The 24,541-nt window shown below is 39.6% G+C and overlaps 3 protein-coding genes across 3 annotated transcripts; 2 read left to right on the top strand and 1 right to left on the bottom strand.

Annotated features, from left to right (window-relative positions):
• Window positions 1-650: 650 nt before the first annotated feature.
• On the top strand, window positions 651-12,907 carry LOC149109495 (Fc receptor-like protein 5). Its single transcript, XM_089293722.1, has 7 exons — window positions 651-1,045; window positions 3,293-3,532; window positions 4,711-4,989; window positions 7,463-7,705; window positions 9,185-9,463; window positions 11,427-11,675; window positions 12,699-12,907. Exons 1-7 carry the CDS (start codon window positions 658-660, stop codon window positions 12,905-12,907), a joined length of 1,887 nt encoding a protein of 628 aa, XP_089149848.1. The 5' UTR covers window positions 651-657.
• Window positions 12,908-13,580: 673 nt separating this feature from the next.
• Window positions 13,581-14,502, bottom strand: LOC149109494 (uncharacterized). The gene is made up of 2 exons (XM_089294643.1): window positions 14,108-14,502; window positions 13,581-14,022 (listed from the first exon to the last, which is right to left on the bottom strand). The coding sequence occupies exons 1-2, from the start codon at window positions 14,500-14,502 to the stop codon at window positions 13,581-13,583; spliced, it is 837 nt and encodes a 278-aa protein (XP_089150769.1).
• Window positions 14,503-19,176: 4,674 nt separating this feature from the next.
• Window positions 19,177-23,744, top strand: LOC149109493 (proto-oncogene tyrosine-protein kinase receptor Ret-like). Its single transcript, XM_089293721.1, has 9 exons — window positions 19,177-19,192; window positions 19,271-19,384; window positions 19,494-19,512; window positions 19,870-19,900; window positions 20,577-20,877; window positions 21,316-21,474; window positions 21,809-21,999; window positions 22,256-22,378; window positions 23,656-23,744. Exons 1-9 carry the CDS (start codon window positions 19,177-19,179, stop codon window positions 23,728-23,730), a joined length of 1,029 nt encoding a protein of 342 aa, XP_089149847.1. The 3' UTR covers window positions 23,731-23,744.
• Window positions 23,745-24,541: the final 797 nt, after the last annotated feature.

The raw sequence follows: 24,541 nt of genomic DNA, 5'->3' as shown, positions 1-24,541 counted from the left end.
TAACATAAGGAATCTTTAAAATAGGTAATCTTCAAAAGCGAGAATTTTAATCCTTCCAACAAAAGCGCAAATTTTCACACCTATCTGATATTTCAGACAGCAAATGCTAACGGAGACAGTAGTTGTCCCAACATTTTTTCCGGGGGCGGATACTCCCATATATAGGCTATATCGGCATGTACCGCAGGATAGGGTATGGTTTTTGTGTTTCTTGATCCTTACTAGTAAATAGGGCATCATTTTGCCTTAGGCTTGGAAAGGATGTAATGCTTCCGGTTTAGAGGCTTTTAAAAATAGACTCTTGTTTCTTGTTTACAAACTGTTTGGGACAGCCTTATGTTTTTTATTATTTCATTTTGATTTCACAAGGAATGATAGATTGTATCGAAAGGGGATTACTGTTGGACCCCAAGATCTTAAGTTCTACTCGATTCTTGGAATATGTAACAAATATAGCGCTTTTACATAAACATTACAAAGAACTCCCTCCCATGCGATTCCCGAGAGGATATAATGGCGTTTCACATTTGATAAATAAGCCAAGAACAACGTACGAACCCTTGAAATTATCTAGCTTAAATCATGCATCATACTTTTGTATCAATAAAGGTCAAATACTAACACTGAAACGTACAATTTCTTGTAGAGGCTATTTTGATGTGGACAGCTCCTCCTCCAGCTTGGAATCAAACTAACGCGGGGACTAGCCTAGCTGACATTCAAACTGCTGTTTTTCTAGTGCGGAATGGAAGTACTAATGTGCTTCTAAGGTGGAATTACACATTGCTACCCGGTCAATCATTAACACTGACCACGTTTTCCATTGGTGATGGCAGCAGTCAGGATGACATTGGACTTGTAATCAGTCCGGGCCCTTCTGGAAACCCCAGTAGCAAATACAGAGATCTTTTCAGCATTTACAGCACGAGTCAGTTTTCCAGTTTGACAATAAACAAGGTGACTGAACAGGAGAATGCTACTTTTCAGTGCAAGCTGGTAGTGGATGGGGATTTCTGGGCATACAACATACGAGTTGAGGTCACAGGTAAGAATTTACAGTAGGATTCTTGTGCCATTAATTAAAATACATGTAGTTGGTTTTCTTTAATCCACATACATTCCTTTGGAGTGTTTTTATCCCGCGAGGGACAAGAAAGCCTTAATCAGAGGCGAGCTTATGCACTATACTAAAAATAGTCCTACGCATAAGGCTTTTAGCCAAATACGTGAGAAATTCTAGAAGGAGTCAGGTTTCTACTCCTTTATTTAGGAAAGTAAAATACAGTAACAGAGCTAACTAACTTTCAAGAAAAGACAAATCACGCAACGTTAAAATGTAGTCTTCAAAATTACGTTCGACTGTTGTCATAATAACATTTATCTGGTTATCCAGAAACATTCACCAGATTTAGACTTCATCATTATTTCCCGGGTTATTTATAAATCTACAACTAATTCTATGAGACACAAAGAAACTTGTCTACTGCCACAATTTTGCAACTTTTTCTTGGAATATTTTTGAATTAAAACATATATTTTTCGCCTTTAAAACCATCATCTCTGATAAATGCGCGCTTACCCATCATTTTTTTTTTAATTGCAATAACTCTTGTTATAATATTCGTTTTCCACCTAGTCCTAAATCGCGGAAAAGACCTTTGCACTAATTAGTCGCTGTCCTTAAGGGGAAGGAGTTAGTAGACCTCTTATAGTAAGGTAGCGCCCTGTTTCGCTACCTTTCATTGTTTTTTTACAAGTCACCACGGAAAAGTACGATCTATAACAACCTTTAGTTAATACAAAACGAGCTTACCGGACTCGTTTTTGAGTTTCAAGCATTTAAAGCTAAAATTAAGGGTGTAAGATGTGTTGTGCTGTTGCTTTGGTAACGGTTTGTGTCACAAAAGTTGTCCTAAGTTGTTTACCAATGACTGGGCATTTATCTGATACCACTATTATGGCATCAACTGAAAAAAAGAGGTAGCATTCATCTAACAAAGATTCTGGAAATCGTCAAGATTGAGTACATACTGCTTCAAATTTCAATCCAGTTATGTTTTCAAATCTTTCACACCTCCCCGTTGTTGTTGGCCAGCTGAACGATGGACTATATGTACGAGATTGGTGTTATTGAAAGCGCAAGCACTAGAATTGAAAAGCTGAGCTCCAAGTCCTACTCGTCCGCCGAACTTATGGTTCTTATTATGTCTCTCTCCCTCTCATTGTCACTTCTTTGATCCTTCCGCCTACGAATGATTTTATTTAAAAGGAGAGGGACAAATGAATCTCCACGACGAAGATGTGAAAACTATTACTTTTGACATCGATTTGAAATTATAATCGTTTTTGAGTGTTGGAAGTGAAACATCGATGAAGGAAACCATGACTATCCTTACCAGTATCTTTAGCTTTCCTTAGATCTATTTAGACTGTTATTTCAGGTGTAAACAATGGCTGAGACCTCCTTGATCATCTAAGCGTAGATATCAAACACTTAGCTCCACGCAAGCAATAGCATCAAGCATTGTCCTTTATGTAAGCAATGAGTGGATTGAGTGTTATACCCCGAATTGAACATAAACTCTCTATTGTCTTGTGTTTCTCAACGGCAGACTGTGAAAATAAGTATTAACCAAATCTCTCGGCATTTCTGTTATGCGAGAGAATTAACGTCCCTTTGTCCCAAAACCTCCAAAAATGATGTTTTTCATATTTTGGCTTATGTGGAAACAAAAATTACAAATAGTGTTGTTATCTGGCTCTGTCTCACAAGGACTGGGTACTAACAAATTTACCAATATGATTGGCTGAAATCGATGTTGAAAGCGGTCTAGGTTTTCCCATCTAGACCGGCATCTGGACCCGTAATGTTTTGCAGTGAAAGCATTGCAAGCTAAAATGCAAAATCATTAATGTCCATTTTCTTCTAACAATAAGAAGCCTGATACAAAAAAATTAAAGAGGACGAGCAAACTTTGCTCATCGCCGTTTGCAATCAAAATGTCAGTTAACACAAACCAGTTACATTAAACGAATTAAATTGTTCTTGTTTGCCATATAATAAACATTTTATTAACCGAGCTTAGTACATGTAGGTCTGTATGGGAGAATCTTGACCTCGGTCGTGTGTACAGACCTCACTGCGTTCGGTCTGTACTCACGACCTCGGTCAAGATTCCCCCATACAGACCTCCTCCTCGGTTAATAAGAGCTGATTATTAACTAAGTAAATAATTAATAAAAATAACTTTACCCTTTAATAAGATGAACCCTCAGTACATTGTCCTGTTAGACCCAGCAGACATCACTCATATCTCAGGAAACCAAACAGTGAATGAAAATGAGGAAGTGACACTCAACTGTTCAGCAAAAGGTATGCCAACACCAAGCATTGCCTGGACAAGAGTTTCTGACAACAGTCCTGTGTCCTTTCCTTTAACCATCACTGGTAAACAAGATGGAGGCTACAGATGTACTGCTGACGATGGTATTGGTAATCCAGCAAGCCAAGTGGTCTACGTTATTGTTGAAAGTGAGTAAAACGTTTTTTTTAATCCACACATAAAAATAAAAATAGCAGTTAACATAACTTTTTGTTTTTTTGATAAAATTTACTTTCAGTGCATTGATCTACGGTACAAACAACAACAACAACAACATTTCACTTCCGTTCTTCCCATTTTTTATTCTTTAAGGTACAGGTGAATGTTTTTTCATCCGGCATCGATTACGTGTGCATGTTTAAGAAATCAGCCATTTAGTAGCTTCCTGGCCAAAACTGAAGTGAAGAACATCAAGAGGGACCTGAAGCTCAATAACTCGACCTAAATTTTTCTCTACGGACCTACCTTAGCTCCAGAATATATTGTCATACACCTATTTCAATTTAATAGAATCTAATTTGTTTTACACATTTTGATTTCTGATTACCACTGGTTGTGGGTAGTTTAATCTCAGTTTAGAATAAATTACAGAAAAAAATAATGTTGGAACAGTTTTACTTGAATATTATCTGGAGTGAAACAAAACTGACGTCGTCATGTCTGGAACATAATATAGATAACAGAATGTAATCCTATCGAAAAAGGGGTAAAGAGGAGATTCCTAATATTTGTTAACATTTATATAGATTCTTCTTAGGCAGCTTTATGACAAGTTGCCTTATTATATATTTCTGCTAAATATGTCAAAATCTTTGTCATGCACCTTTGAAAAAGGACTTATGGAGTGACGATATCAGCGAAACTACACACTCTAACCAAAACAACGGCCTTTAATGAGTAGGTCCCAAAAGCGTCGTTTCGTGATAATGTTTCTGGTCGGCTTGCTCACCAAATTTTTTGGTTGAATGTTCCGTTACTCCTAATAACGCGGCTGCTTAAGGGTGAGCTGTCTTCCCGCGGCCAGATCCGTTTTTTGGGTCACAAACCGTCATTCTTTTCATTCTAAAAGTTTTGTCCAAAGCTGTTTTTGCTACGCTTATTTGTGTTGGTCTTAAAAAACATAAGTCGTTCTTTTTCTCCCTCTCTGTCGTTTTACTATCATTCTCCTGGCGTCTTGTTTGTACTATTCTCCCTTTTAGTTTGGTTCAATAACCGAAATGACAGTACACTTACTGTTAAACTTTAAATAAATATAATTGAACTACAGGATGGCATAAGTTACATGAACATAAGTTATACTTACATGATTATTTCTCTCTGAGTTTAGACTATCATCCAATAGACACAAATCTGAGGACTTCTTTGAGCGACAGGTCAGTTGTATTGAATAAATCCTTCAGCATCACGTGCAGCTCAAAGGCCAACCCACCTGCAAAGTATCGATTCTACAAAAACCAGGACAATTTTGTTAATGACACAACTGGAAGTGATGTCTCAGTTATTGCAACTTCAGTGAGTGAAAGAAGAAAGCAGGTGAACTACAGCTGCACTCCATTTAATGATTTTGGTGATGGACCTAGAGATGGGTTAACTCTGACTGTGTTATGTAAGTATGTAGTATCTGTAGCTATCCCACGTTGTATGTTTTTACCAAAATATCATATAAGCCAGCTCAGGAAAGTAATTTACTTCAGCAAAGAAATTCACCGTCACTTGACTTCTAAGGGTCAGAACTGTTGGATAAACTCATTTGCGTGATTACGCAGTTAGCTACAATTGCAATGCAGCCTGCAAACGCTTTTGCTAAAGCGTTAAGTTCAATACTGTTTTAGTTGGCTGACGACAGTTTCCAAAGTTTTTCAGCAGTGACCGCGCTGGAGGAGGGGCTGGGGACTTTACCTTTAGATAAATACAAAAAAAAAAAAACTTCTTAAAGAACTACGCAGATCTTCTTCTGGAATGGATAACTTACCTTGTCGGGAAACTAAAGTCCGAAATGCATCGACTGATTTAGAATTTTTAATCGTAGAGCGGCTGCTTTCCCACAAAGATAAAATTCCTAGTAAAGAAGACAAGAATGTAAACTGATAGTGGTAAACTGGATGTTAATGTCATGGCGAAAATGCAGGAAGCGACGTAAATTTCAAATCATTCTTCGACCCGACTTTAGTAAAAACTCAGTGGCAGGAACAGCGCTGACACGGAAAACGCGAACATGAAGGAATTGAAATTGAGACTGGAGAACAATCAGTTCCCATGAAAAGACTAAACTACTGCAGGCAAATATGCTATGCATCCACTGACACGATGGCTAAAGCTCTTGACCACATAATATTTGTACATTTGTTGATCTCTTGTCTATTAAAAGTTTAACGAAGTGGAGTACATGCCTTACTTTTGTATCATGCATGATTTAAGAGTGAGCTTTAGGACGGTATGCAATTTCCCTCTCCCTTTAATAGGAATTGAAATCAAAGATTTTCTGGGAGAGCATACCTTCAGAACCCACCTAGTTGGCTCGCGTTTAGGAATTGGTGTTTAAGCTCGTAGACGGTCGTATTGAAAAGGTAATTTAAATGCCTGGTGGAGATGTCATAGCCACATGCATTGGCGTTACTAAACTTCAGCAAGCTTAGTTTACTGTAAATCGTAACTGTCGTAAGTTACTAGTGTAATAAAAATGTGTTTCGCTAACAATACAAGATTTGAGATTAAGGAGATTAAAATATATTTTGCCACGATTCTTGGATGTAAGAATATCCTATCAAGGTAGGTATACTACAAACAAAGCCATATTTTGCTTGCCAAAAAGAAGATTTTGTACTTGTACCCTCCGAACAAAAAAAGAAATTCTCAACTTCAGGCCGTCCGTACTGTGGTAGATATGAATCTCGTTCAGATACTTTGTAGTCTGACAGATTTATTTCACTATTTTGTCAATTCTTTTCGTTTTCCTGTTTTGGCTTTCCGTTGTAAATAGATCTACCCTTCTCAGCTTGTATTTCCAGTGCTTCTCCAGTTATTGCATGTACATTGCGTTACATCCTGTCAGCAGTAGTGTTTTTCGCACTTCCAGTCTATATGTTTATTTCGTTATTCTTGGCCTATGTTATGATATATTAGTCCTTTCTTATCGATGTTTATTCTCTTATTTTGGTCTGTTCTTAAGTTTTGGGCTGTTTTGATCAGGCGTCTTTCCATATTTTGGAAAATTTGAACGTTTTTGGTCTTACTCTGTGGTGTTATCTTTTCGATGTTTCTTCATATTTTAGAGCTTCCATAGCACTTTATACTTTAAAACGTTCATATACCGTTACTCCTACCATCTTGTTGTTTCTCCTGAAACCTTGGTACGCTTGTGAATTGTCAGACGTATAATTTATCTTTTCCGCTAGTGTTTCTCTTTATGTGATTATTATGACGATGTTTAATAAAAGTTTTTTCTGCTTGCCTTTTCCTTTTGATAACACTGGTCTCACGGCTTGTAACCTGTAAAACTAGTCTACAACGTTTCTATCTTTAAGTCATTCAGAGAAAGAGTAATTATCAAATTTGAAATCCTCTCAAGTTCTCCAAATAGCAATTTTAAAAGATGCACATTGTTTAAAATAATTTGTGCGAGTATTGATATTTTTGATGTGATGTATATATGAAATAATTGATATTTGAACTGCGGTAGTAAATGAATGGGAAGAATGATCATCGCAGTCAATTTTCCAATTTAAGCAATTGGAAAGAAGAAGCCTGCAAAAATCAGGGCGATGATCATTCTTCCCATTCATCTACTACCCCAGTTTAAATGTGAATTATTTCACATATATACTTCTCATCATTTCACTCCTCACGGGAAGATATGAACTCAATTAATTGACCTCGCTCCCAATGTGTGGCTTCATAGCTCATTTGGTAGAGCATCGCACCGGTATCGCGGAGGTCACGGGTTCGAATCCCGTTGAAGCCCTGATTTTTTCAGGCTTCTTCTTTCCAATTGCTTAAATTGGAAAATTTACTGCGATGATCATTCTTCACATTTATTAATATTTTTGATATCACCCTTATTGTCTTTATCTCTGGCATAGATGCTCCGACCGTCATCAACATCTCTAGCAATAACACAGTGAATGAAAGTGACTCAGTGACTCTAGCATGTACAGCGGATGGTAATCCAACACCAAATATTACCTGGACAAGAGTTTCTGACAACAGTTCTGTGTCCTTTCCTTTGACCATCTCTGGTAAACAGGATGAAGGAGGCTACAGGTGTACTGCTGACAATGGCGTAGGGAGTCCAGACAGTGTTGTTACATTCATTAACGTTCAATGTAGGTCTACAAAAATTTTGATTTAACAAGAAATTTATGGAGCACAAGTTATTTGACGTTAAGAGTTATATTGAAGTAGTAGTGATGCTTTCAACAATTTATCCTTTAAATACGTCCTGACCCTTTAGAAGACACAAGATCCCCCAAAACTTCAAATTCCCACTGATGCTTAATTTAATGACAGGTTCACACAAAGTCGTACTCTTGTCATGATCAAATAGTGTGGAGGCGCGGCGGGCTTATGGTTACTGCGCTTGTCTCCGGATCGAGCGGTCCGGGTTCGAGCCCTGGCCGGGGACATTGCGTTGTGTTCTGGGGCAAGACACTTTACTCTCACAGTGCCTCTCTCCACCCAGGTGTATAAATGGGTACCGGCGAACTTAATGCTGGGGGTAACCCTGCGATGGACGAGCGTCCCATCTAGGGGGGAGTAGAAATACTCCTAGTCGCTTCATGCTACAGAAACCGGGATAAGCTCCGACCTGGTGGGCTACTAGGTTCGTATGCAGACTTTACCTTTACCCATGATCAAATAGTAGGTATTTTAATTATTGTATAGTTTTGCAGTTCGCAGGATTATTTTATGACACGACACATTATTATTATCTTTCTGAAACTTTTGCATGCTTATAAAATACAGCAACAGATCAGATGACAGTAAGCTAGAGTGTTATGCACCCCCATAAGTGTACTCCTTGTAATTCTTTCGAAGCAGTCCTTTTGATTTCCCTCTTTACGACAAACTATCGACAGGACGAAACAAGCGCACAAAAGGAAAAAAATCTCGTCATTTCACATTAGTTATTTTTGGGGAGTATTTATGTAATATTTTCCAGTTTGGGTGTTTTAAAGTGTTGCCTTTACATGTGAGCCAATGTTTGTCTTTATACATTATCCAAGCTTTTAAATAGGGACCATTCAACCTATGGTTTCTAACAAAATCACTACTTGAAGATTTCTGTCTGCAATACCCACCTATTCTTTTAAAGGGATCAGAGCTTGTGCATATCCTCCCTATAAATCCACTATTATTTATTTACATGAACTCTGTAGATTAGGCACTCCAAATTGTTGCGTTGGTTTCTTACTTTTTAGTGCTAAAAAGCGCTCCTCGATCTATGTCACATACGTCTAGGTAGAAAACTGAGGAGACGCGGTTGGACTTGCTTATCTGAACTCGGTTATTCCTAACCATCTACTTTTTGCACTGGTTTTTATTTCCCTTGACCGAAAATTAAGCCTGTCTATGTTGAGGTCCATTAGTCGAGTTGAGAGGTTAATATCATCATAAGATCATAGAACCCTTTTCAAATTTTCACAGAGCCGAAACGCTACAATCTAGTGTTTTGATTACACTGTAGTCTTGCGCACAGTATAATTGACTTCAAATATATAAAATTGAACTACATGACATTTCTACAGGATGGCATAAGTTACGTGTACATAAGTAACAATTACATTTTTTCTCTTTGACTTTAGACTATCGTCCAATAGGCACAAATCTGAGGACTTCTTTGAGTCACAGGTCAGTTGTAGTTAATACATCCTTCAGCATCACGTGCATCTCAAAGGCCAACCCACCTGCAAAGTATCGATTCTACAAAGACCAGGACAGTTTTGTTAATGACACAACTGGCAGTGACGTCTCGGTGATCACAACGTCTTTCAATGAAAGGGTGAATCAAGTGAATTATCGTTGCACTCCGTTCAATGACTTTGGTGATGGACTTACAGAAGTTATAACTGTTACAGTGTTATGTAAGTGTACAACATAATTGCTATCCTCTTTCTGTAGTTGACTACCTTCACTCGACAATCTTCCTATAATCCCGAGTATTACTGGATGATTCATTTCCTCACAAGATTTCTCCGTATAAGAGCTTAAAGAAATCAATATTGTTGAATTAACTAATGAGCGCTGTCGTAGTTGTGACAAAACAAACACAGCACCTTTATAATTAGAAATATCTTGCTTATACGCCTTTTTAATGAATTTCCTAATAATCCTCATTGCTGTTGCGTTCTAAACGACAAATTACATTTTATTTTTGTGTTTGAGATGCACAGAACAACTCTGGCATTTTCTCAATAGGACTACACTACTGCCTATTTACTTATGCGCAGTATGGCGCATGAGTTAAGGATTGGGCTCCGTTTCTCCGTTTTGGTGTTACATTTGTGCATGCAAATTTATGCGAGCATACGTTTACCACGGTCTTTGAAGCTCCGTCCGCCATATTGGATTCTTCAAGAAGGTGCTGTTTTTCGCAAACGTTGTGCTTTTTCCCCAATTTGATACGATGTGAAAGTACCTATCAGTACTTTAGTTCGTTGTTAAGATTCTGAACTGGCATGTGAGCATACATGAACAGCAAGAAAGTGTTTCTGGGGAGGTAAGCCATTGTTTATGTCAAACGCTATCTGACAATATGACAAGTCTCAAATTTATTAGGGTTTTGGAGATTCAAGGACATATTTAGAAGAATCATTTACTAAGAACGTGCTCTGTATACTTAACCTTTTGGTCAAAAAATGCTTCCTGCTCGTGTAAATGGACGTATTCAACAAAACAGGTAATAGGTCACGTTCGATATACCGTATATGAATATTCCAGCATGCCTCCGAGGATTTCAGGACAAAAGTTTCAAGTTTCTTTTGCCCCTCAAATCCCAATAGATACTCGATTACAAAAAAAAATATTTTGAAAGAAAAATGCGTGCTATAACTTGACGTTTCGGCGTTATCTTGTCACCATTATCAAATGCAGATTAAAGTTGTTCAGTTCAGTTATTGTTGTATACTAGCCTATGTGTTAAGAAGGAATCCACCAAAAGTTCAAGTAACAAGTGGGCTAAAACTTTTAACCGAGGTTACTGGAAACGTCTGTGCGACTCTTTTAAATATCTCCTCAAAAGAAATCATTTCTAACAGCACCAAATGTAGAAAATAAATTTTGAAGTAATATATGAAACACTTGAAAGTACTGCTGAAGTGAAACTGATGATGAAATTTTACCTGTGTTTTACCTGACAATTCCTCTGAACTTTGAAATTTACTTGCTCGAGTTCCCATGAGAAAGTGTTTTTGGTGTTATTTCAGACAACTTTTTATATCTTTAGCTTTTAGAAAATGCAAAAAGGACTGTAATATACTTAAAGTTATTCTGGTACAAGGTTTGTGTCCTTTGAGAACTGAAATTGCTCTAGTCAAGTTAAGAAGAATGTGACGAGCAATGTCAGGTAATAAAACACTTGTGTGTTTACGTTTTTTTTCCTTTTTCTTTTTCTGCTTCTTGGTTAGTCTAATACACCTTGTGTTTTGTATTAATTATTGAAACAGTACATTTTTAGCAACATGTGTAAGGATATATACATATATATATATATATATATATATATATATATATGACTATGTACGCATTGCGTATTTATTTTATATAACTTGTATTCTCTTGCACATGAGTATAGGCTACGTGGAACCTCTTGTTAAACTAAGAAAACACAGCTCCGTATATTTAATTGAAACTATTTTGTTTATCGGATTATTGATCTTCAATCTGAATGATCGAGTTACAGGATATTTTTGCGTTCGAGTTGCACAGACCAAAACACGACTCTTGCATTTTCCAGTGAGACTACACTACTATCTAACAAATATCCCAAGATGCATTAACATTGATTAATGAATGATGTCTTTTAAGGTTAGTTTTTTCTTTTTCAAGATGCACCTGATGCAACAACCCTCACTACAGTTCCTAGTAACACAACATTACTTCATGACAGTATTATGATTTTGAATTGCCAAACAGACGCCAGTCCTGAAGCTGAGTATCATTTCTACTTTAATGGCAACTCTGTTGGTAAAAGTGCCTCAGGTGTGTTTAATGTCACAGTTGAAGCAGATGGAGTGTACACTTGTGTTCCTGTAAACACAGTTGGCACAGGAGGCAATGCTGTCAGCGTCACTGTTGGTAAGTTAACGTCCACGTAATACAATAAAAATTACCTCCTGTTTTCTGATTAGGGTTCGAGGACAACTTGGAACACATTTGTCTTTTAGGGATGTTAACATGTCAATAAGGAATATTCAAAATTGAGTGTAGGTGCCAATTGACAGCAAAGCAGGCAATGAGCAAATGTGGGCAATATTGCAAATAAAGAGGGGGGTATCCATGGCAACCTCCCACGGGTCATCTTCCCCTGGCACCTGTCACACTGAATTCTCAGTGGAGAATAAGTATACTTACCTAGACACAAGGGCTCTCCATGAATCAAGAGGCGGGTAAGATGGGGCACACCAAAGGCAAAGCGACAAGGCAAGGCAGAGCAAAACCACGAGGGAGAAACTGCACAGCAACGGCACAACTACGCAAGTCCGAAGCGATCATCCGCTGGCCAAGAGCAGATCTCCCCGTTAACTCTGATTATTGCTAATCTCATCTAATTTGTCGATAAGCAATATTCAAAATGGAAAGTAGGTGCCAATTGACAGCAAAGCAGGCAATGAGCAAGTGAGGGCAAAATGCAAATAAACAGGGGGATCCATGGCAACCTCCCACGGGTCACCTCCAAAAATAAAGGAACTCCAAGAGAGATGTAAGTACTTATAAAACGGAGGACCGATGGGAGGAGGCAGCCATGGGGGTCGACCCTCCAAACAATGAATCTCCAAGTACGTAACTGCGGGGAGGCACCCCCTCCAAGCAAGGCAAATGCTAACAGTGGGAGAGCAATGGGGCAAAAGCAATTAACGCCCCCCGTTGAAAAAGAAAGCAGCCCCCCCCCAAAAAAAACAAGAAAAACAAGCAAACTAACTAACAAACAAACAAACAAAAAAACCAGGCTACTAAGCGACGAGCAAATACGCTTATGGAAGCAAGAGGGAAAAATTCACAGATGCAACTAAATTAAACGAGACTAACCAAACTATTCAACCAATGATTTGGCTGCGCGAGTTATAAGATCCGGTGGGGTTCTAATATATTGTTTCTAAGCATCACTTTTCCACCGGCCTAAGACCTGGATAAGGTGGTCTGGAACACCGGCCCTCGCTGCGGATTTGGCTGCCCCAATTCGAAAACTGTGGCTGGAAAAATCACCAGGGAGACCAGCAGAAAGAAGAATGGCTCTCAACCTGTCTTCTACCAATGAGCGAGTTAGTGGAAGACCATTTTCTAAAAGGAACAAGGGGCCAGGACAGTGACCGCGACGTTCCAAGTAGGAGACCACAGCTTGGACAGTGCACAAAAGCGGCGAATCCAGTCCAATCAAAATGTTTCACACTTTTCGAAAGGGGTCGGTTTTAGAAGCTTTGATAAAAACTTGAAGGCAACATGGATCGAGAGGAACGTCCGCAAAAACATCGGACTCGGACAAATGGACGCACGGGTTGAAGGCTGATAAGCTGGGGACAGTGAACTTGGCAGACCGCAAAAAACCAAAATGAGCCAAAAGACAGGCGGCCCAAAACATAACATCGTCAAAAGAATTGAGATCGAGGGCAGAGTAAATTATGCGAAGAATGTTACTGGAAACTTGTAGGCGTGGCCTGGAAGGTAGGGTAGCCTGAGAACGCTTGATTCCTCTAAGAACTCTTTGAAGCCGAAGGCAGTTCTCCAAGGGGTCAGGGAATCCTTGATCGACATGAAAAGGACGCACCGCAGATAGGTACACTTTTATAGAATAGTGTCGTAGGGAGCCGGTTAGGTACGTGGCAAAAAGACAGAGGGTCCATTCCGAGGCTGGGCATGGAGAACCATAGGGGCTGAGATGTCCAATCATGACGCAGAAATTTACAAACGTTTCCTGGGCAGAAGAATAGCTGCGGCGCATTGAAGAAGCAAGACCTTGATACATGAACGAAAGGCAGCGAGCTTCTAAATGACTACGGAAAGATGGGCTAAGAGCTGAGGAGGGATGCGGATTGGAAACTTCTTGGCATGTGGCGCTTGAGAATGAAAGGCCTGAAAATAGAAGCGAGACAAGGCGTCAGCTATGCCGTTATTTCTTCCTGGAACATGAATCGCAGCAAATGTAAAACTGAAGAAGGCTGCAGCTTTGAGTAAGCTACGCAACAAATGCTTAATGTTTGGGTCTGGAGACGTCAGCAAGTTAAGAATGTGAACAACAGCTTCGTTACTGACGTGAAACAAGATACGCCTGCGGGACCAACCATGACCCCAAGCATGGGCTGCCAAAACAACAGGAAAAAGTTCTTTGTAAGTAATGGACAGTGGAAATTGGAGAGTAGACCACCGACCATTGAACCATTCGTTGTCCATAAAAGCACCATAACCAATAGCACCAGATGCATCAGAACTGACAGAAAAATCAGGCAAAGGCTCAAGGGTGGGAAAAAGGAAAAAGGATATTCCATTTGCATTGACCAAAAAATTTTACCCACCAGGCCAAGTTCTTTCGAAACTCCACGTTAAGACGTATTGGATGAGAATCATTGCGGAAACAGGACAATAGATCAATCATCCGGAGAAGAAAGGTGCGACCTGGCCAAACCACCATGCAACCATGATGCAACCGACCAATCAATGATTGAAGATCTTTTTTAGTACAACATTTGCGGGTTGACCAATAGGAGAAAGCTTCTTGCAAAGCAAAAAGCTTATCAGCTGGAAGGCGTGCAATCTGAGCTGCTGTATCTAATTCAATTCCCAGGAGAACCATGCAGGAGGCTGGACCCAAGCATTTCTGAGGGTGCAAAGGAACACCCGATCTGGCAACCACTGCTACGGCTACTTGAAGGTTGGAAGCACAGACCACTGAGTTTGCTGGAGCTGCCATGATGAAATCATCTAAATAATGCAACAAGTCCTCAATGCCGTAGTTATGGACCAAAATCCACTCGACCAATTCTGCAACTGAGTTGAAAATAGCTGGAGCTGAGCGAAGCCCAAATGGTAAGGCGAGATCTATGTAATAAGCACTGCGCCACTTCAGGCCCAATAGATGGCGGTCCGAAGGATGAATAGCAATGTTCCGGTATGCAGATTAAATGTCAAATTTAGCCATGAGCGCACCCGGTCCAAATTTAGAAACCATCTTAATAATGTCATCCATTTTGATGTACTGGAGATGCCAGGATCTGGATCGATTCCATCGTTGACGCTGTGGCCTTGCGGCGAGGATAGGTCTACAATAAGGCGCCATTTGCGCGGCTGCCCTTTCTTAGGAATCACCCCAAAACTGCTTACGTGAAAGTTTTGCACTGGTGGGGCATCAAAGAACCCACTATACGGCCTAGCCTGACCTCGTTAGCTAAATAAACGTCGATCACCCCAGAATGATGGTAAGCGGACAGTTTATTTCTTCTAGCTGATTTCAAAGTTAGAGGTTTATCGCAACCAAGTCTACAGCCTTCCTTGACACCCTGAAGGAGGACAAAGTTTGCCTTTGCCCTATCGGGATATGTCAAAGAGGAGCAATGTCAAAGAGGAGCCTAGGATGAAAATAGTAATAATAACAAATTCTAGTATTAAAGTAGACTAGAAATACGACAAAGGATCCGTTCAAAAAGGATAGAGGCACAAATAGTATCAAAAAAGCTAACACAACTAAAGAACGACAACAGTAATTAATTCAACTCAGTCTTTAACGGGGGAACAACAAGGGCAAGACAGTTAATGGCGTTCGCGACGCTTTGGCTCCTCAGGATCCGGCGAGCGAGCACGAGAAGACGGCGAAGAAGTACAAGAAGTAGCACGATGACTGCCCCAGCGAAACCGACACTGTGGATTAACTGCAGTGCAGTGGACAGCATTCCAAGATTGGCAAATGACTTTACTAGAAGCATTACCGGAGGCCTCTGCCTGAGACGAGACAACACGGGATGAGGCTGGGCGAGTGCGACCTTGAGCGCCAGCTGTATGGTAGTTGAAAAGCTAAATATGCATCTTAGACCAGTCGGTGACGTTTTCTGCAGCCGTGTGCTTCCTGAAGGCCCGGTCGTAGTTCAGCTAGCAAAACCCGCTAAATTGACGATATGTTCGGAGTATTAAAAGCTTGTAGCTTGTCAGATCTCTCCATCGGTGCGGGAAAGACGAGCAGAGAATGAGATAAAAAATGGAAAAGGCTTCCATCAACGAAGCGATGTCCGTAATTGGGCGCTTCCGGTTTTTAGGCGTGTGCGACAACACTAAGTGGCCATTGAACCAAAGTTGCAGCTCTTGCTCGGAAATGGTAATATTTCTGCTAATAAATCTTCCAGATTCACGAACTTTCCCGCAGTGATTTGACAAACAACCTTGAAAGGTACTGGTGAGTAGCCGGGGCCGACCACGAAAGGCTGTTGAAGAGGTAAGGCTGTCAGCGAAGGAACCGCCGTAGTTGGTTGAGAAGCAAAGGCAGAATTAACTGTAGCTGGTAGGCTGTAAAGCGCCGAAGAACAAGGTGCTATGGAAGACAAAGTAGCCGAGGAAAATACAAGAACGAAAGATGGTACAACAAGAGACGAAAACATTCCTGTCGATACGTTCGCTTGCGTAGCCACTCGTACTGGAGGACGGTACTGGACGAAGAAGGCGACGGCAAAAACCCAGCAGGAACCGATGAAGACCAAGGTTGATGAAAGCCACATGCGTCCAAGTGTGTTGTACGAGTAGCAAGGAAAGAATCTTGGGCGGCAATTGCGGAAAGGCCTTGAGAAACTGAATGAGCGCCGACCACAGCAGATAACGACTTTTTGGCGATAGCTAAAATCGAAGTTTGGATGGCCTGAATCTCAGAGGCTAAAACTTCTGGCGATATGGAAGCACTAGCAGGAGTACCAGATGCTAGCACGGATGTCGAAACGGCATTAGTTGAGACAGAAACGGTGGACGCTGGAGACGAACACACATCCGGCACAGAGCTCTCCTAGCTATTTCTCGTACGTTGGGGAAGCATGACGGCCGAAGAGACTGCAAAGGAGTGAAAGAAACACGGAGCGAAACACCAGAGCACTCTTGAACTAGAAGCAAAGGAATAAATCGGCGAAAAAGTGGTGTTAATCAAACCAAAGGGAAAGCGACAAGGCAAGGCAGAGCATAACTACGAGGACGAAATTGCACAGCAATGGCACAACTACGCATGCCTGCAGCGATCATCTACTGGCCAAGAGCAGATCTCCCATTTAACTCTGATTATTGATAATCTCATTTAAAGAGGAAAGTTAAAGCAGGTAAAGAGAAAGGATGAGGCCTTTCATATTTGCCCAATATGTTCTAAAGCTTCGCGGAATGGAAACTCTTCAATTGTTCCTGTAGACTCTATGGCGCCGAGTTACAAATTCGATCGCAACTTTGATACGTCAAGCAGCGCTCCTTACTCTTCACATATCTCGTAAACTGAGAAACCGTTCCTTTCATTATTCGATATGTATTTTAATTGGTTTTGTTTTTAAAAGCAAAACAACTAGTGGCGATGTTCAAAGCTTATGCGGCCCAGTGTACTGTATTCTGCACTCTCCTTGGAATTCTGTTCATTAGTCGGTCCTTCGCGTCATCCATCTGTGACCCATTGTTTCGTCCTTCTTTCCCTCCCACCTTGTCTACCTCCTTCCTTCCTTCTCTCTTTTTTCAGCGATTGGACGGTTTAGTTGTGTTGAATACTTAAACGTGATATTAGCACTTCTTTTCCCGTTTAGTTGACGGAGCTAAAACCATTCTAATAAAGTTAACCGTTTCAAACAAGGGCTGTGACGATAACCCTTCAGACATCTGCCAACAGATAGGTGAAATGGTAAGTGAAATGTAAATCTCTTTTACTCACCAATTAACTACTACTTAGAGTTTCTTATCAGATTGTCAAATTAGCTGCTACTTCGTTGGATATGGAATTTTTGCTTAGACCTCCAGCTTAAATTCGAACTTTCTTGCAGCCATTTCTTTTTGCTTTAACTAACTGATCACTGATATACCTAAAACGTTGAAGTGTCTGCACTATACCGTAATGATTTGATTTAGCGCCCACTATCAAATATTAAGCGACCCCTACCAATTCGCCCCATTACAGAAGTGACATTAAAAACATTTAACAGTTATTGGACGAGGTTGTGAATATCGTGATTTGGCAAATAATTGATAAGTAATTATAAGGTTGTTAAAGTCGTATATATCTCACAGTGTAAGATGAATGGAGTGCTGTGTACCTCCAAATCAGCCATAGTTCTGAAATAATAAAATTATATGCCTTTCTGTTAGCGTCAAATGTGTTTACGTTATTAGGTCAATGGACAGATCAAACGTGAAGGCGCTCTTGATAATATATTCAAAACTGTAGAAGTGAAAAACTGCAAGTATGAAATCTTTTTTTTTATGTCATTTTTGTTAACCGTTACGGGTTAAATGAGGATTGTCCCTTGAAGAGTACTGAAAGAGGGAAAAATTAATAAAAGGCGGTTAATGGAGGAGGGGAAGCCCAGGAAGCCCCCAACGTTTCGGTTTATCGCCGTTAAAGTTTATTTCTTAAGGAAATTTGATAGCTAACAGTTACTGATTGATATTGATTGATGGCCAGATTTTCAATCGCGATTTTCATTGATTGGTCATTAGTTCCTCTGTTTTGAGATGTAAGTTATAACAGATTAATAGCAGATCATTTGGATTACCGGCATAACATAAATTGGAAATTTCTTATTGCCATTGTTCAGTTATATTATAGGGAAAGTCTTTTGTAAGGAATACGAAAGTTTTTTTGGACTAGAGGAATGTCTTTTTTATCCTTTTTTTAAACGCATAGTTTTTTTTTTTTTTTTTTTTTTTAATCAACATCAAGTTGTTAAAGGATTATCACCGCGACAAGTTTGTGAACCTGACATTCAAGCGTTATCTCTGTCAGAGCAAGGACGAAGGGCTAACGCTAGAATAGTCGGCTTCACTTTCACACTGTGGCAACTGATAAATTAACCTTTATCAACTTCAAGTTAATAGACACCTGTGTTTCTCTTGCCGAGGACGCAGCCCAACAGTTTCTTTAGAATGTAATAGACTCATTTCTGTTGTTATTAGGTGTGGCAGCGTGACTGCTTATTTATCCCTGGATTTCACTCAAAGTGTAAACATCCCCGACGTTCTCTCTGTTCTGAAAATATCAGGAGAAGGCGACGGTTTTGGTGACTTCCAAGTTGATCCGGGATCCATACAAGCAATTTCTGATGACCAGCTACCTAGCGATTCACCAATCAGTACACAAGAACCAACACGTACGCGAAAGAGCTAATTTCTTTTTCTCAATGTTTCGCTTTTCAGCAGCTCATATACTCTGTTTCCGTTTGACAGGAAGTATGAGCCATGCTACTGGTCATTGTTTTATTCGCATTATTATTTTTTTTTTTTGAAAGATTTCTTTCCCTTGGACGAACATACACAACACTTGTTGCAAGACAGGTTTCTAAGAGTAAAATATTGTAACTTTTATATCCTTTATTAAGCAGGAGTACAAAATCTCTCTGTTTTTAAGTGATCTTGTCCAAACTGTACGATGTTGGGAATCAAATGTATCTCAGCGAAGTTCATTATGATTCAGTCTATATGATGTTGCTTTTGAAATGAACTTTCTCTTTCCTTTTTCATAGGCGATAAAAAATGCGAATGCTCGTGTAAAGATGCCTTGTTTGGAGCTATAATTGGAATTCTTGTTCTTATAATAATTCTTCTCATTATCTACGTGTTGTGGCTGCACAAGAAAGGTATTAAAGTAATTTCTTTTTTGAGGAGCTATTTTGTTTTTTACAGGTTTCTGTTTCTCCTTACTAAATGCTTAGAATACATGTAACAGTCTCTTCTTTTGTTTCTTAGGTAAAGCAGGAACAAAACGGTAAGACTGTGTACCTTTCTAGTTACGACATGACAACACATCTCTGATTAATAAACCTCTCACTCTAGTCGTGAAAGAGTATCTGTTAAAACTTACTTATAATATGTTAGAGTCTTTTGGCACTGGATTGATCGCAGTCCAGTCATTCCTAATCAAATAAGACTAAACAATAATTATAATTGTTTATGTTTATCCAAACTTTTGTGTCAACGAACCGTATGCCGGCCTTTATTCTGGAGATGACTATTACGAGAGTAAAAGGTCATTGGTTTTTGACTTAAAGAATATGACATAAGGTAGCCGATTCTGAAAACTTAGCCAAATTGACTTTCGGTGTTATCTTTCTTACATCTTCAGGCAATATGAAGACAACAGAGGAGTTTATGATGTAAGACAATCTATTTGTTATTTCAGGGTTACTAGTTTGCTTCGTTTTACTTTATTGCACAAGTTTGTTTTACATTCACAGCTAATTACATCTAAAAATACCTCACACCATTCTCGCAGCAGAAGGACAGCATGATAAAACTTAATACTGGGGAATTTCAGGCACTTTAACAGTCAGGTTCAGATTTCATCTCTTTGATTTACAAGGAAATCCATTTCTTCCAACGATTTCCTTTATAATAAGGAACTAAAATCGTTTTGAGCTCAGTAGATAGCACTCAACTTGCTGTATAAGATGAGATATTCTTTGGCTGTTACGGCCTCAAATGGGATATAAGACAGTTATGATGTGTGAAAAAGTACTGAGTCTGCAGTCAATAAAGGTGAAATTTGGCTTGAGCGTTCTTCCAAAATGCCTTCGCCATGGCAACGAGAGAAACAGCAGCAGACACATCAAAATTTTGGCATAGGATAAATGAACAGCTACTAACTGGAAGTTCCGGCGTCATACACAAAATTGCGGAAAACCTCGACGGGCTGTAATCCCTCCTCCCCTCCCCTTTTTACATCCAAGGGTTAAGATCAAACTATCTGTAAGATGTCCTAGTACTCAATACCACTATGTAAAAAGTTGTCAAGGTAGTTGAAAACAATATTCATCATATCTTGTTCATCAGAATGAAATAGCATTGAGTGAAGTTGAGCCAAATAGTCCTGTTTCCACTAACTCCACCCAGCCTCGCTCAGAGTACATGGACTTAACAGAAGCAACCACAGACAACTCCGAAAAACGTGTTGCTCAAAGTGCTGATTACGCGCCTCTTCATCCATCAACACGTTCTTGGGAAGTTGCAAGGCAATACGTCACTATAGAAAAGACAATTGGTAAAGGTGCTTTTGGTCAGGTTGCTAAGGGAACGGCAATGGGACTTCGAAGCAGGCCTGGAAAGACGACAGTTGCTGTTAAAATGCTTAAATGTAATTTTTGTTCTGCTGTTACTTCCAAGTCCCCCTGAACTAGAAAATGCTTCATTTATTTCCAAGTTCCGTATATTTTAGCTGACCGACATTTTCAACCTACGTTCAAGTCGGTGTCTTGATGGTTTGTTGGTGCTTAGGACTCGTCAACCGTTTCAACAAATATTTGCTGAAGAGCAGTGATCCGGCAATCTTTCACTGAAAACACTGTACAGTTAGCTACTTACAGTTGTGGTTTCTTTGAAAATTCATTTAAATCTACCAATGTTTGTTAGTTTAGTGTTTGTTGTTGCTGTAGTCATTGTCACTGTTGTTGTTGGAGTGTCAGTAATAAAACATACAAGAGCTGTTGAGACGCAATAATGACGTTCACATCGTAGATTAAAAATCGTCACACGGGATAACATGGCGAGTGCTTGTTACAACTATGGAACACAGCTATAGTATATACTTTTGGCCTAATTCATTTTTTTTTTCCTTTTGCAGTCAATTCTCCCGAATCAGACAGGAGTGATTTGCTGAGAGAACTTGACACAATGAAGCAACTTAAACCACATCCTCACGTCATCAAACTACTGGGATGTGTCACAGAAACTGGTAAAGTGTTGAATTTAAATTGAAATAGCCATATCGTGCCCTTTAACTGGAGATTGACGGTAAATTCTGTCAAAGAACACCATTCATTAAATTTTGCATTAGATAAATTCACGTATTATCGTTTATGCGCTTTATTTTTGTCGAATTTCAGTTTATATAATGTTTAACATTAAGCATCATTATTTCATCACTGATTTATACTAGTCGAACAGTTTTTGTTTATTGTCATGTGTGAAGAATCTAGCATGACGAAGTTAAGATTAAACTGCCTTTTCGAGGTCAGCAGGAACTAAGTCCAAGGTTTGGAAGAGTTATTTCTAAATGTATTTCGTAGAGCCACTACTGGTGATAATCGAGTATGTACCTTATGGAGATCTGCTGGGATATCTGAGAAAGAGCCGTGGACTGAATGACACTTATTACAAAGACCCGGATATCAAACCACAAACAAGTCTGACATCACAACAGTTGATGAAGTTTGCTTGGCAAATCGCTGATGGCATGAGTTACCTGTCTTCAAAATCTGTATGTAACATATCTCAGTATGATCTTTTGCCAGCTCTTTCCAACATAAGGAGACAAACCTCTTCTCAACAGGAATTGTGAAATTATGAGACGAACGAAACGACTTCTTTGAGGTTGAATTTGAAGTGCAAGAGACAAATTATTGATAGGTTACAACAATGGCAGATTTTCCCCTGTAGTAATGAGTTATTTATTTGTTTTTGCTTATACGCCTGATTTTCAGACGTTTTGAGTAATTTAATATCCGTTATAACAGATTATCCACCGAGACCTGGCAGCTCGTAATGTGTTGGTTGGTGAACGAGAAACGTGTAAAGTGACGGACTTTGGAATGGCTAGAGAAGTTCAGCAGGACAACATTTACGAAAGAAAGACAAAGGTAGAAAACCTAAGAAGAGAATTGTTTCTGTTGTTTGTTCATTAGTCCTGTCAAAGAGTACCAAGCCCTTCGAGAGCTGCTACCCGACCCGCTGGCTGTGGTTCCACAATTCCACACTCGCTGTGCATAAATTTATAACGGCCTTCATTTCTTATTTTAAAAGCATCAACAACATACTAATATTCTAACTAATATTGGCGTGGTAGGATAAAATTATTGGCCCAAGAGCGCAGATTTAGCCAAACCTAAAAGCGGAGCTCCTGGGCCGGGTTATTTAAAGCCTGAGCTAAGCTAACCCAGGATAAGTCAGAGTTTTGATTTTTTTTTTTTAAGTTGGTGGTGAGGTTTTCTGTTTATATTGTTTGGCATTCTAAGTTTGAATGATCTCAAACTACACGTAACATAAATAGTGAAAAACATTTATATACAAGAAAAACTTATACTTATACGTTCTTTGGTTAAATTTTAATCCTGGGTTCGCGTTAACCGACTCAATTCCGAACAATCCGGCCCTGATTACAGTAAGTTAGCCTGGTTTGGGCCCGTAATCCAATTAAAATTAGCTCAAAACTTGAGCCAGTAGTATGGTCACGTGATACTGGTCAGCGGATACCTTGTTTTGACAGGTGTCAATTAACCAGAGAATGATGTCCAATATCAAAGGTGTACGCTGTAAACCAAGGCCGCATGTCCTATTAGCTTGGGTATGGCCGCCATGTTGTACGACGTCATTGTCACCGTCGTCGTTGTCGTGCGTACGCGCCCACGAGCAGCACCGCTAGCCATTTTTACCATGAGAAAAACTATCTTTTCACAGCTTTTTATGGTTATGGGGCTCCGCTTGGAGGCCATTGGGGCAGCCCCAAGTTTACGTTCATACTTAAGGCGAGTGTATGTGGCCGCAAGAATGAGATTACGTGGCGCACTCGGTCCGCGTGGGAATCTGCAAGGAGTCTTTCCTTCTCCTTTTCATTAGGCTGCAAAAATATACGGAAACTAAAAATGCACAAAATGGTTAAACTTTGATTTAAGGGATAAAACCCAGACTTAACAAGGCGACCAATTTGATGATCCTCTCTTGTTATAACTTGTAGCTACTGAACGAGAGACTCTCGCTGCTGTTACAACACTAAAACTTACACAGGGGAACCATTATAGACGCAGACAGGCGGCTATTTGTTTGCGTACGCAAGCCTATGCCTTGACGAGGATCTGCTGGAAATGTGAATCTAGCTTACACTGAAATTGAATTGTTTGGAAAATTCTTTAATCTTTAGGGCCGACTTCCAGTTAAATGGACTGCTTATGAAGCTCTGTTGTATGGCACCTACACCACCAAAAGTGATGTGTAAGTACATCCACTCACGATTGGCCATTCGTTCCATAAGAACCACAGAAAGCTACCAACAGTTATCTTTATGTCCGAAGTTATAGCCTTTCTATGGGTGCTATTCCTGAAGAAATCGAAGACTAGACGATTATTGATGAAAAAACGAAGATCTCAAGATTGACGCGAAGATTTAAAAATCGCGGGATCAGATGGAATATTAAGATACTATTTCAGAAGGAAACGAAAGCAAACAGCGGCTTTCAAACATTCTCTATGGCCATTTGGACCAGAAAAAATCAAATTCCTCAAACTTTCTCAGATGAATGGTCTAGATAAGTGATTCACAAAAATATAACTTTCAGTTCAATTCGATTCGTATTTTAGCGCTAGGGCCACCATCTTGGTTTTGCCCCTCTGAGAGGGCTTTCAGCGGCCATTTTAGGGCACATTTTTAACAATTTGCCATACAACGAAAACGATCTAACTCCGGGTAAAAACCCTTTATTCGAGACAAGCAAATGTTTCTTGTTACGTTGAGAGGCTGTTTTGGCAATTTGATCATCACCTGATTTTTCTACAGGATTTTAAATTTCTTCCATTTCGGACTACTCATGAAGCGCCATAAAAAGGCGAATTTTAAAGGAAAATATCGCCAAAAGTACATCACTTGAGATCTCAAAACTACCCTCCACTTAAAGAGCAATGTCTCACCTGTAAAAGCATGCAATAAAATTTTGGGGCAGTTAAAACTGTAAAATGTTAGACGAAGAAGTTTAAGCTGTGTTTTCGTCAACAAAGACCGCCGTCCTAATTAGCATAATAACGTGAAAATA

The sequence above is a fragment of the Orbicella faveolata genome, unplaced genomic scaffold (assembly GCF_042242905.1).
Source record: "Orbicella faveolata isolate gen_17 unplaced genomic scaffold, um_ofav_v1 contig_25, whole genome shotgun sequence".
NCBI lineage: Eukaryota > Metazoa > Cnidaria > Anthozoa > Scleractinia > Merulinidae > Orbicella > Orbicella faveolata.
Note: the sequence above shows the minus strand (reverse complement) of the source record. Positions and strands in the feature narration are given on the sequence as shown.

Coding starts and splice junctions, on each gene's coding strand:
- LOC149109495 (XM_089293722.1), top strand. CDS start 658: ATGTGGACAGCTCCTCCTCCAGCTTGGAATCAAACTAACGCGGGGACT. Junction 4,990..7,462: donor GTTAACTCTGACTGTGTTAT/GTAAGTATGTAG, acceptor TCTCTGGCATAG/ATGCTCCGACCGTCATCAAC. Junction 9,464..11,426: donor TATAACTGTTACAGTGTTAT/GTAAGTGTACAA, acceptor TTCTTTTTCAAG/ATGCACCTGATGCAACAACC.
- LOC149109493 (XM_089293721.1), top strand. Junction 21,475..21,808: donor GGGATGTGTCACAGAAACTG/GTAAAGTGTTGA, acceptor TGTATTTCGTAG/AGCCACTACTGGTGATAATC. Junction 22,379..23,655: donor TTTACGAAAGAAAGACAAAG/GTAGAAAACCTA, acceptor TTTAATCTTTAG/GGCCGACTTCCAGTTAAATG.
- LOC149109494 (XM_089294643.1), bottom strand. CDS start 14,502: ATGGCAGCTCCAGCAAACTCAGTGGTCTGTGCTTCCAACCTTCAAGTA. Junction 14,023..14,107: donor TTTCGAAAGAACTTGGCCTG/GTGGGTAAAATT, acceptor TTTTTCTGTCAG/TTCTGATGCATCTGGTGCTA.